At 39.7% G+C, this 13,071-nt stretch overlaps 1 protein-coding gene across 2 annotated transcripts in view; it reads left to right on the plus strand.

Annotated features, from left to right (window-relative positions):
- Nucleotides 1-4,452: 4,452 nt before the first annotated feature.
- The window catches only part of DBT (dihydrolipoamide branched chain transacylase E2), a 46,793-nt gene continuing 38,174 nt past the window's right edge, over nt 4,453-13,071 (plus strand). For both annotated transcript variants that reach the window (XM_025288208.3, XM_006049795.4), the window contains exons 1-2: nt 4,453-4,611; nt 11,499-11,622. In XM_025288208.3, the coding sequence (XP_025143993.2) occupies nt 4,561-4,611; nt 11,499-11,622 (175 nt within the window). In that variant the 5' untranslated portion in view covers nt 4,453-4,560. The remainder of the gene's footprint in view (nt 4,612-11,498; nt 11,623-13,071) is intronic.

A 13,071-nucleotide genomic window follows, 5' to 3' on the forward strand; every position in this document is an offset into this window, starting at 1 on the left:
TGCCCTGGAGCATCTTAGGAAATCTGTCCCTAATAGACTTGCACCCTGAACACAGCAAAACGTACAGATTGCAGAAAGCTTCCCTTTCACGTCTAGTCGTATCTTCCAGTTGTCTCGCAGGCTTGTGCAAATGTGTTTATCACTGTTTTCTCGGGGATCCTGCCGTACCAAAACTGGAAACTCTTAAAGCCGAAGAGTAGGAAAGGTCCCTGCAATGCACTGACCACCTTCTCTCTGGTCGGGTTTGCCTTCTCTGCAGCCTAGCCCTTGAAATGTGTTCCCCTGGCGCATTGATGATACCCATGAGCCTCTTGTTCTACACTGGTGTCTGTTACTGTGTGCGCGCACGTGTGTAGAATATTATCTTTTTTTTCTCCTGTGAGACATCAATTCTTTGGGGATGAGTGGAAAAGGACAGAATCAGAATCGGCAGTATAATTCTCAAAAAGCCAAAGTTAACCCGACTTTGTCGGAGAAAGAGTACAAGCTCATGGCGGCAATGAACAGTGCAACTAACGTAATTCACCTCAGGCCAGGACAGAAAGGACAACCAGCTTCTTGATTCCGCTGTAGTTCAATTCCTACATTAATTGAGTGCCAAATCACGTGCAAGGCTTTCTATGTAAGCAAAGGAGAGTAAGGTATTCTCTGTCCGAAGATACTGGAAGTATTTTGGACAGACTGAGAAGTAAGCAATTATGATGTCAATCTTCAGGATAAAAATATACTGTACCTATCTTACAGTTAAGAGGGAGCAGCAATTAGAATATGATAAATCATACGGATAACAGCCAACATTGATTGAGCACTTGGCCGGTGCATGCATGCACAACCTGCTAAAATATTTACTGTTTTTACTCTGATTTACAGCTGCATGTGTTAAACAATTTGCTGCAAGGCTAGCTACACAGTTGTTAAGGAATACTGGGATATGAACCTCTGTGTTTTGATGTGAACATCATTGTCTCCTAATGATCCTAATCCCAATGTTCTAACGTTGTAATAGGGAAAGCTCTGGGAATGCATATATTCTACCCAATCTCTGATACCAAAACCAGACAAAGATGACAGCAAGAAGAAAAAGTATAAGCCAATTTTATTTATAAATTTAGATGCATCCTAATCAATCAAAATATTAACAAATAAATCTGACAATGTTTATAAAATATTGTATATTATAACCAAATTGAGATCGATTATCATTTTAACATTAGAAAAATGTTATGATAATATATCAAAAACCTAAGATCACATTAATAGATGAAGAAAAAGCATTTGAAAAAAATCAAGACCTATTTATGGTAAAACAAAATCAAACAAAACTAGCAATGAATGTAAACTCCCGTAACCTGATTAAGGACATCTGGAAAATCCTACAGAAAATTTCTTTCTTAATGACAGTAAATAATAGTAAAACGTAAGACACCAATTCAAGTTAAAACAAGATAAGAATGTCCACAATTATGGCTTGTTAAGCCATAATTTCAACAGATGATGGGAGTCTAGCCAGATTCTACAAGAAAGAAATAAAAGACACAAGACTGAACAGACAAAAACAGCACCATCATTATTCTCAAATGATATGAATACCTACAAATAAAACCCTGAAGAATCTTTAGCTATATTATTGAAAATATAATTTCAATCAAATTCCATCAAATGTCCACCAGGACTTTTTTAAAGAGCTTGACAAGCCAATTCTAAAGTTAAAAAATAAAATTAAATTAAAAAAAATAAATAAAAATAAATAAATAAAATAAAAAAAATAAATAAATAAAGTTTCTATGAAATTACAAAAGGCCAAGAATAACTTAAAAAGACTGAGGTGAAGGGTACTTGTCCTCTCAAAACCAAGAGTTTCTATAAAGGGAAAGTTAGAAGGAAAAGGTAGTATAGGGACTCTAGGAAGAAAAATAATTCAGTTCAAGGACACAGCTACTTAATCTTTTTATACAAACACATGCATGGAGTATTAGGAAACATATTATTAATGTCTATAAAATGTTTTGTTAGCCAGTCCAGTGCAGTCACTCAAGTGGTGTCTAACTCTTTGCAACCCCATGGACTGCAGCACGCCAGGCTTCTCTGTCCATCACCAACTCCTGAAGCTTGCTCAAACTTATGTCCGAGTTGGTGATGACATCCAACCATCTCATCCTCTGTCATCCCCTTCTCCTCCTGCCTTCAATCTTTCCCATCATCAGGGTCTTTTCCGATAAGTCAGTTCTTCACATCAGGTAGCCAGAGTTTTGGAGCTTCAGCTTCAGCATCAGTCCTTCCAATGAATATTCAGGACTGATTTCCTTTAGAATGGACTGGTTGGATCTCCTTGCAGTCCAAGGGACTCTCAGGAGTCTTCTCCAACATCACAGTTCAAAAGCATCAATTCTTTGGCACTCAGCTTTCTTTATGGTCCAACTCTCACATCCATACATGATTATTGGAAAAGTCATAGCTTTGACTAGACAGACCTTTGTTGGCAAAGTAATGTCTCTGCTTTTTAATATGCTGTCTACTTTGGTCATAACTTTTCTTCCAAGGAGCAAGTGTCTTTTAATTTCATGGCTGCAGTCACCATCTGCAGTGATTTTGGACCCCCACCCCCCCCCCCAAAATAAAGTCGCTTGGTCCTTGGAAGAAAAGCTATGACCAACCTAGACAGCATTTTAAAAAGCAGACACATTCCTTTGCCAACAAAGGTCTGTCTAGTCAAAGTTATGGTTTTTCCAGTAGTCATGGATGGATGTGAGAGTTAGACCATAAAGAAAGCTAAGCATCGAAGAACTGATGCTTTTGAACTGTGGTGTTGGAGAAGACTCTTGAGAGTCCCTTGGACTGCAAGGAGGTCCAACCAGTCAATCCTAAAGGAAATAAGTCCTGAGTATTCATTGGAAGGACTGATGATGAAGCTGAAACTCCAGTACTTTGGCCACCTTATAGGAAGTATGGTTAGATGGCATCACCAACTCAATGGACATGAGTTTGAGTAAGTTCCGGGAGTTGGTGATGGACAGGGAAGCCTGGCATGCTGCAGTCCATGGGGTTGCAAAGAGCTGGACACGAGTGAGCGACTGAACTGAACTGAAAAATAAAGTCTCTCACTATTTCCATTGTTTCCCCGTCTATTTGCCATGAAGTGATGGGACCAGATGCCATGATCTTAGTTTTCTGAATATTGAATTTTATGCCAACTTTTTCACTTTCCTCTTTCACTTTCATCAAGAGGCTCTTTAATTTTATTAGGGGAAATGCTAAAACAAAAAATCAAAGTTCTTTGACTACCCCAGATTTTCTAATAAAGGTAATGATTTAGATTTATTGCTTACAGGTGTGTGTGTGTAAGAACTATACTGAAAAGCACATAGGCAAAATTGAAAGTGTGAGTTTGAGTAGTATAGACAGTGAATTTGTGACGTACCTGAGATTTTGTTTTAGAGCCACTAATCTTCAGTGTTGAGATTTATGATTTTGTCTTTGCTGTGGGTTTTTCTCTGTAATGCTGTAAACATCTGTACAGATTTTCTTTCCCACGTAAGAGGGAAAAAAAAAACAAATCTCATCCTGGACATTTCTAGAAACTGATTTCCTAGTTACTGTGAAGAGGATTGACCATTAAAGTTCTGATCTTGTCTTTACTGTTTCCACTGAGCTTAATTTGACATTTCTACCAGAGGCAAATAATTCAAGGTAGTATGCCTGTGACATATATTGCATATGCTGGGCAGCTATATCTGACAAATTCCCTAAGAAGGAAAGATAATGTTGATGACGTTTGTCTTCAATATAATAATCTTGTTCATTTTCCATTAAAAAAAAAAGCCACTTTTGGTAACCAAGGACACAATGCCAGTAAGAAAAATGCCAGTTATTAGGAAGTATTCTAGTATAGACTTGATTCAACTAGCTCCCCTGGTAGCTCAGTCGGTAAAGAGACTGCCTGCAGTGCAGGAGACCTGTGTTCTATCCTGGGTCAGGAAGATCCCCTGGAAAAGGAAATGGCAAACCACTCCAGTGTCCTTGCCTGGAAAATCCCATAGATAGAGGAGCCTGGTGGGCTGCAGTCCTCGGGATCGCAAAGAGTCGGGCACGACTGAGCGACTAACACTTGCTTCTACAGAGTCTTGCATGTATAGAAATGTCCCGTTTTCTATAATCAAGCGGTTACAATACGAGTTGAAGGAAGGTTTGTTTGTTTCCTACTTAACTCTTCCGATCTTAGTTCAACCTAAATTTCTCCAGGTAGTGCCCTTCCTTTATGTTTCCTTAACACACTCTATCTCCCCCCTTACTTGGGCTGAAAAGATGATCGTTGTTGGCGCATAAGTACTTGCACAGCAGTGCCCCACCCAACTTTGTCCCTGAAATTAAATTTGGGACGGCCCACTCCTCACTTCGCTCCCCTCCCCCTCAGCAGTGCCCTCCACCCACCCCTGGGGGTTTTCTCAGCCCCGCCCCGCTCCCTGGTTGGCTGTCAGGTGGGGGCGCGTCTCCCCGCCCCCAGTCTGTCTGCGGCTGAGGCAACTCCTCCAACCTCGGAGCAGTTGTCATTTCCGGAGTAAGATGGCTGCAGCGCTTGTGCTGAGGACCTGGAGCCGGACTGCAGGGCAGCTGGTAAGTAGGTTGGGCCCATCTGGGGTCGGGACGGAGTGGTTTATTTGGAGTTGCCTGGGAGAGATGATTTGGTTTTTCCTCCGAGTGCCTCGCGTACAGGGCTCGCGTGATGGAGAGGTGGAGGGATGTATGCAAAACGAAGGGCAGCGACGGTGGCGAACCAACCTGTCTGGAAACCCACTCTCTCGATCTATACCAAGGCGCCCATCTGTTGTGACTCGTTCTCCCTCCCGCTTCATTTGCACCCCAAAGCCCAGCTGGCCTTTCGCCCAATAGCTTTTCGTTGAGCACCATCTGGGTACCGGGCATTGTGTTTGGCACTGGGGATACTGAAATATACTATATTCGTCAAATATTTATTGAGCACCACTTTGTTTCAGAACTGATAATACGACCCCTCTCCTCGAGGAATTTACAATCTAGAGGAAGAGACTGGGCAAGAAAACCGTAACACCATAGGCCCTTGCCTCCGAGCATCTGGGAGGCTCATTTCCTTCTTTGGACTTAGACTTGTCTCCCACATTTGCACCAGTATCTTTCCAACCTTTTAAATCACCAGAGCTACGACCCACCAACATTTCCCCTTCATTTCTCCCCTTTCATACAGCCTTTTAGCACCAAACAGTTAACATCCCACTGATCGTAGTGTTTTATCTATTTGCATAGAGGCTTTTTTTTTTTTCTTCCTGGGTCCCCTGTTCGGATTTTCCTACAGCGTTTGATCCCTGATCTTACAAAAACCTTTCAAAAGCCTGCTCTATACCAGGTACCGGGAATTGGGGATGGAAATAGGTATAAGAAAGACACTGATCTCTGCCCTCTCAGAGTTTAATTACAGCTTTGTGGTGGGGCATAGCGGGGAGAGAGAGAGAGACATTAGACAAACAATTACAGCACTGCGTGAAAAAACGGCGCAAGTACATAGAACTACAGGAACACATAGAAGGTGTCTTGGGGGGTCAACGAGTTTCCCAATGGATAGTATATAATTTGAGATTTGTGACAACTAATTAGGAGATAAGGCTTCCCAGGTGGCGCCGTGTTTAAAAAAAAATCCTCCTGCCAATGCAGGAGACTTTGAATGTTCCATCCCTGGATGGTGAAGATCCCCTGGAGGAGGAAATGGCAACCCACTCCAGTACTCTTGCCTGGAGAGTCCCATGGACAGAGGAGCCTGGTGGGCTCCAGTCCATGTCGTTGCAAAGGGCTGGATGTGACTGAGCACAGACACAAAAAGGAGGTAACCAGGAGAAATAAGTTCTCTGCAGCACCTCACTAGATATTCTTTTGAAAGTTCTTCATCCTTGGCTTCTGTGACACCCGCTTCCCAATATTCTTCGTACATCTCTGAACACTTCATCCCAATCTTCTCCACTTTCCCTGATCAACTTTTAATCACTGGTGTTTCTCAGGATTGTGACTTTGGCCATCTGTGTACTTCTTGCACTTCCTGGGTTACCTCATCCACTTTGAATTTTAGTTGCCATTTATATGCTGATGATCCCCCAGTCTTCCAGCCAGCTCTACTACAGACCCATATATCTTACTGCCCTGAAAATCTCCAAATTTCATGTATATTAGGCATTTTTCAGCTGTAGGTAATAAACCCAACCAGTAAATGGGAAATTATCTGTGTATACAAAGCATATGAAAGTTAGATGGCAGCTGGGATTGATTAAATGGCTCATCATTATCAGGGCTCTACAACTTTGTATTCAGGGCAGGAAGGAGGAAGGGGTGGTACCAGCCAGACTCATTGATTAGTGATGTAACTTGGCCACTGCTAGCCCAAGAGAGTTTGGAAGGGCTAGCCTTTAGCTGTTTCACAGTGATTCCTATAATGCCTCCAAGATACATCAGACTCTAGGCTCTAGAACTAAACCCTCAAACCTGTTTCTTCTAGCCTAGAAGTCTCTCAAAAATCTGGTCATTGTTCTACACCTTGTTGCCAGCTGCAGATATCCTGGACCTTCCTCAGTTGGACTTTCTGTCTCTAATGTTGTACTTCTCCAACCTATTCTCCAGAGCATGGCCAGAGTCATTTTATAAAGTAGGACATAAATTTGAGAGTGTCATTTCCTTGCTTAAAACTGCTCTCAGCAAAATATTCAGAATTCAAATGACTATGAAGCTATTTATGATCTGAATCTTTCCAATCTCTCCAGGCTTCATTCCTTACTGCTGCTACTGCTGCTAAGTCACTTCAGTCGTGTCCGACTCTGTGTGACCCCATAGATGGCAGCCACCAGGCTCCCCCATCCCTGGGATTCTCCAGGCAAGAACACTGGAATGGGTTGCCATTTCCTTCTCCAATGCAGGAAAGTGAAAAGTGAAAGTGAAGTCGCTCAGCTGTGTCCAACTCTTAGCGACCCCATGGACTGCAGCCTACCAGGCTCCTCTATCCATTGGATTTTCCAGTCACCTAAAACCCACTTTTGAAACATCACCCTTAGCACACTCTAAGCTATGCTAGAAGAATATTGAAAATTTCAGTTAATTAAGCACATTGTTCTCCCTTCCTTTCTATCCTCCAGACCTTTGCACATGTATTTCCTCTGTTCCAAAGACTCTTGCCTTACTTCCCTATAGCCTTATCTGCAACACATTTACCCCTTGGCTGACTCCTACTCATCCCTTAGGTCTTGCTTCACTTTCTCCAGGTAAGTTTTCTCCTTTGTGTTTTCTTAACACTACTTCTCCCCTTTCTCCCATTATGACACTATTGTAATCACCGGTAGTCCTGTTTTCATCTTTCACAGTATGGGCTACACATTCCATAAAGGAAGGAATCACAGCAATTTTGTTCTCTGATCCTAAGTGCTTGGCACATAGTAGGTACTCAATGAACCTTTGTTGAACTGCTTAGTAAAAAAGTCTATTTTTTTCCATGTGTTATTAAAAAAATCATAAAGAGCAAGAGATCTTATCACCTACAGTAAATTATTAAGAAAACCTTAATATGTTTATACTTTCCTATGGCATCATGCATTTGACTCTTGATTACTTACCCTATCATCCTGAATTTATCTATTTTGTCTGCCTTCCTGCAGTGAAGTATAAACAATTTGAATTCAGAGACTGTTCTTTCTTATTTAGTTTTGAATTCATGAGTGCAGAATAATCCTGTCTTTACAGTGTGCTCAATGACTGCCTGATGTATTATTACTAATGTATTTCCTTATTATGAGAGTCTGCTAAATCTTCTTTTCATTACTTTTTATTTTTTGCTGTGTTGTTTGTATAAAAAAAGTCTTTCCTACTTGAAAAATTTTTTTTCTCCTTCTCCCTTCCTTTTCATCTTTTTAGTCAGCAGCTTCACTACTGTGTTTTAGCCGTCTCTTACTAGACATCCAATTGCTAGTAATCATTTTGCATTTGTGTTGCTTTCTTTCTTTTTCCAGTCATCATCTCAGCCAAGAGCCTGTGATTTCATGACTCAACTACAATAATAGTTTTTTAACTTTGTCCTTTCTCTTCAGGCATTGTTGTTAGTATTGTTTAGTCACTAAGACTCTTTTACGACACCATGGACTGTAGCTCAGGCTCCTGTGTCCATGGGATTTCCCAGACAAGAATACTGGAGTGGGTTGCCATTTCCTTCTCCAGAGGATCTTTCCAGCGCAGGGATCAAACCCACATTTCCTCCACTGGCAGGTGGATTCTGTACCACTGAGCCAACAGAGAAGCCCCTCCAGGCTTTACTGTTATAATCTAATAAACACATATACACATACATACTCACAATAACCCATAATGTGTGAGTTCAAAGTCCTTGATCTGATATTTCCAGTCAACAATTTGGTCCTTGAGCTCCTTCCATTGCTGCCTTTGATAAATTTGATCAAGCCATATCATACAACTCAGCATTAAAAAAATGGGCAAAATTGAATAGACATATTTCCAAAGAAGAAATGTAGATGGTCAACAGGCACATGAAAAGATGCTCAATATTGCTAATCATCAGGGAAATGCAGACTAAAACCACATTGGGATATCATATCACCTCACACCTGTCAAAATGGCTATCATCAAAAAGAACACAAAAAACAAATGTTGGCAAGGACGTGGAGAAAAGGGAGCCCTCATACACTGTTGGTGCGAATGTAAATTGGTGCAGCCACTGTGGAAAACAGTAGGGAGGTTTGTCAAAAAACTAAAAACAGAACTACCATGTTACCCAGCAGTGCCACTCCTGGGTACATATCTGAAAAAACAAAACAGTAATTTGAAAAGGTACACATACTGTAATGTTCATAGCAACATTGTTTATAATTTCTAAGATATGGAAGCAACCTAAGTGTCTGTCCACAGATGAATGGGTCAAGAAGACATGAGATACTACTCAGCTATAGAAAAGAATGAAAATTTTGCCATTTGCAACAACATGAATGGACTTGAAAAGCGATATGCTTAGTGAAATAAGTCAGAGGAAAAAAGGTGCTATATGATGTTGCTTATGTGTAGATTTTATGTTTATTTTTTGGGCTCCAAAATCACTGCAGATGGTGATTGCAGCCATGAAATTAAAAGACGCTTACTCCTTGGAAGGAAAGTTATAACCAACCTAGACAGCATATTAAAAAGCAGAGACATTCCTTTGTCAACAAAGGTCCGTCTAGTCAAGGCTATGGTTTTTCCAGTGGTCATGTATGGATGAGAGAGTTGGACTGTGAAAAAGCTGAGTGCCGAAGAATTGATGCTTTTGAACTGTGGTGCTGGAGAAAACTCTTGAGAGTCCCTTGGATGCAGGAGATCCAACTAGTCCATTCTAAAGGAGATCGGTCCTGGGTGTTCTTTGGAAGGAATGATGCTGAAGCTGAAACTCCAGTACTTTGGCCACCTCATGCGAAGAGTTGACTCATTGGAAAAGACCCTGATGCTGGGAGGGATTGAGGGCAGGAGAAGGGGACGACAGAGGATGAGATGGCTGGATGGCATCACCGACTCAATGGACATGAGTTTGAGTGAACTCTGGGAGTTGGTGATGGACAGGGAGGCCTGGCGTGCTGCAGTTGATGGGGTCACAAAGAGTCGGACACGACTGAGCTACTGAACTGAACTGAACTGATATGTAGAATCTAAAAAATACAATAAACTAGTGAATAGGACAAAAAAAGAAGCAGACTTGAAGATATAGAGAACAAGCTAGTGGTTTCCAGTGGGAGGGAGGGCAATGTAGGGTAGGAGTATGGAAGATAAAAGATGGGTTCAAGGATGTATTGTACTAAATGGGAAATATAGTCAAAACTTTGTAATAATTTTAAACCGTAATATTTTTAAATTGTATAAAAATTTTAAAAAGTGTGATGTAGTTAATCAGGGATTTCCTGGGCAAGAATACTGGAATATTTTTGGAATAGTGTGTTGCCATAACATTTCATATCATTGAAATGTTAACTTTCAGAAAAAAATTGTACCTTTTACACACTTAGATTATATATATATGATTTATCAAATGAAATACATTCAGCCCTACTTTAATTTTTTTTTCTGTAACATTGTATTATACTAAAATTTTATATAAAATAGTTAAATTTAATCTATGAATTACTGTAAGAAAACGTTTGGGTACAATACTACATGTGTTTTTCAGTGTATTTAAATGCTAGCAGTCACTTTTAACTTTTTTATTTCATGTTGGAGTATAGTTGATTAACAATGTTGTGTTAGTTTCAGGTGTACAGCAAAGTGAATCAGTTATATATTTTTCAAATTCTTTTCCCATTTAGGTTGTTACATTAATATTGAGCAGAGTCTTCTGTGCTATACCATAGGTCCTTGTTGGTTATTAATTTTAAATTTAGCAGTGTGTACCTGTCAATCCCAGACCCCATCTGTCCCTATCCCCACACTGACCCCTCCCCTTGTTAACCATAAGTTCATTTTCTAAGTCTGGGAATCTGTTTCTGTTCTGTAAATAGATACATTTGTATCTTTTTTTTTTAGATTCTGCAGATAAGTGGTATCATACAATATTTGTCTTTCTCTGCCTGACGGACTTCACTCATTATGAAAGCCTGTAGGTCCACCCATGTTACTGCAAATGGCATTATTTCATTCTTTTTAATGGCTGAGTAATATTCCATTACATATATGTACCACATCTTTATCCATTGATCTGTTGATAGACATTTAGGTTGCTGCCATGTCTTGGCTGTTGTAAATAGTAGCAGTCACTTTTTATTTCAGGAAGTCTTTAATGACTCAGATATACTTACACTGATGTGTTTATATAGAATACACTTAAAATTTTTTTACTTTCATAGGGAATTTTAGTCAAGGATAATAAGCATATGGGCAAATCAGACTCTGCTGCTGCTGCTGCTGCTGCTAAGTCGCTTCAGTCGTGTCCGACTCTGTGCGACCCCATAGACGGCAGCCCACCAGGCTCCCCTGTCCCTGGGATTCTCTAGGCAAGAGTACTGGAGTGGGTTGCCATTTCCTTCTCCAATGCATGAAAGTGAAAAGTGAAAGTGAAGTCACTCAGTCGTGTCCGACTCCTAGCGACACCATGGACTGCAGCCTACCAGGCTCCTCTGCCCATGGGGTTTTCCAGGCAAGAGTACTGGAGTGGGGTGCCATTGCCTTCTCGGAAATCAGACTCTAAGGATATAATTTTACTAAACAAATGAGCAACAATGTATTCTGTGTGCTAGGGTTTGAATTCCTTTGGTTTCTTGACCAGAAATACTTCTAAACTCATCACTGATGCCAAGTATTCTGATTTCGGCCTAGATTATTTCATATTGTTTGCATTGTGATAATGATTGTTCTACTTTTAGAATAAACTTGAAATTCAGTTTATATTTAGAGACAAGCCATTAAGATAATTTCTAAAAGCTCTTTTTTTTTTTAAAGTTCTTAATTTTTTGTTTTCTCATCTCTAGATTTGTGTACGCTACTTTCAAACACGTGGTAATGTTCATGTTTTGAAGCCAAAATATGTGTGTTTCTTTGGTTATCCTCCATTCAAGTACAGTCATCCACATCAGTGGCTAAAAACAACTGCTGGTAAGTATGATCTCAAAATAGCCTATACAAAATAAAGTTTTGTATATTTATTCACCACAGTAAAAGAGTTGATCTTTTAGTTTTAGTCTGGCCGTCCTTGCTCTCCACACATCTATCCAATTCTCATTTTCTTTTCTTTTTTTTTTGCACCCCCACCTCCCATTCCCCTTTCACATAGTTTCCCTTAATACTGGGTCTCTATAATGCTGTAAATGTGTTCTTTGTGTTTAACATCTAAGTGTTCTCTTGAGTCCTCTGTTCTTTATCATATGACTTACCTAAATGCAATAGTCAGCACTGATATGACTTAGGTTGTTGATTTAGTGGACTGTGTTCTACTCACTGTATTATTATTTTTGTTCTCTAAGGCATTCAATCTGTCCTGTTAAGATAGCGTGATGAAAGCAATGTGAGGTGCTTGTCAAGAGAAAGTTCTCCGGCTTCCACCACTTAATTACCTTTCTTCAACTTTTTCTACTCTTGCAAAGAACTTGAGACTTTAAGTATTAGATATGGCAAAAGGAGAAAAAAAAATTTTTTTTCTGCTGTTCTATTCAGAGTTCTATTTAGAACTCTGGTGACCCTAGACCTTTGTTCCATCATTAAGCTTTTGACTGATACTTGGTGCCTTAGTCTGTGCTGGTGATAGGGGGAGAAAAAAGGATTTCAGCGGAATCTAACCCCTGATATAAATTAATCCTCCTATTCCTTGTGTATGTAATCATCCACAACACCCGAAAATATGTAAACCATATCTTCACCATTAAGAAAAAGATTTCTATTTTTAAAAGTTGATCTTTTCTCTTCTCAGAGAAAATAAAGGCAATTCAAGCAGAAATTCCAACTTCTTGCTCTAGTCTCTAAACACAAGCTTTGGGTTTATTTATTTATTTATTTTTAATTTGATTTATTTTTAACACCAAATACATTTTGTATTGGGGAATATAGCCAATTAACAATGTTGTGATAGTTTTGGGTGAACAGTGAAGGGACCCAGGCTTTGGATTCTTTGGTCTACCAGATGCTAGCTGTGTGACCATAAGCAAATTACTTGTCTGTTTAATCATCTGGAAACAGAGTAATCATAGTATTATACAACTTTGTTTTGTTGTGAGAGTACAGCCATTCAACACAGATAACTGATTGATCACCTACTATGTGCCAAGGGCATTGCTGTACATACTTAGGATATATCCTCTTCCTATTATTCCCTAACTCAGTAAACAATTAAGCTAGAAACCTGGAGCCATCCTGATTCTTGTCTCACATCGAGTTGACTACAAAGATCTAGTAATATTATATCTTGTATATTTTTTAAACCTGTCTTCTCCTTTTCAGACAGCTTTGAAAATATATAAATATGTTAAATTCTATACTTCAATTTCTTATCTACAATAACCTCCTGTTTTCTCTGCACCCCTTCCCAACCTTTTCTATCACACCCCTGCC

Source organism: Bubalus bubalis, chromosome 6 (assembly GCF_019923935.1).
Source record: "Bubalus bubalis isolate 160015118507 breed Murrah chromosome 6, NDDB_SH_1, whole genome shotgun sequence".
In the NCBI taxonomy this organism is placed as follows: Eukaryota; Metazoa; Chordata; class Mammalia; order Artiodactyla; family Bovidae; genus Bubalus; species Bubalus bubalis.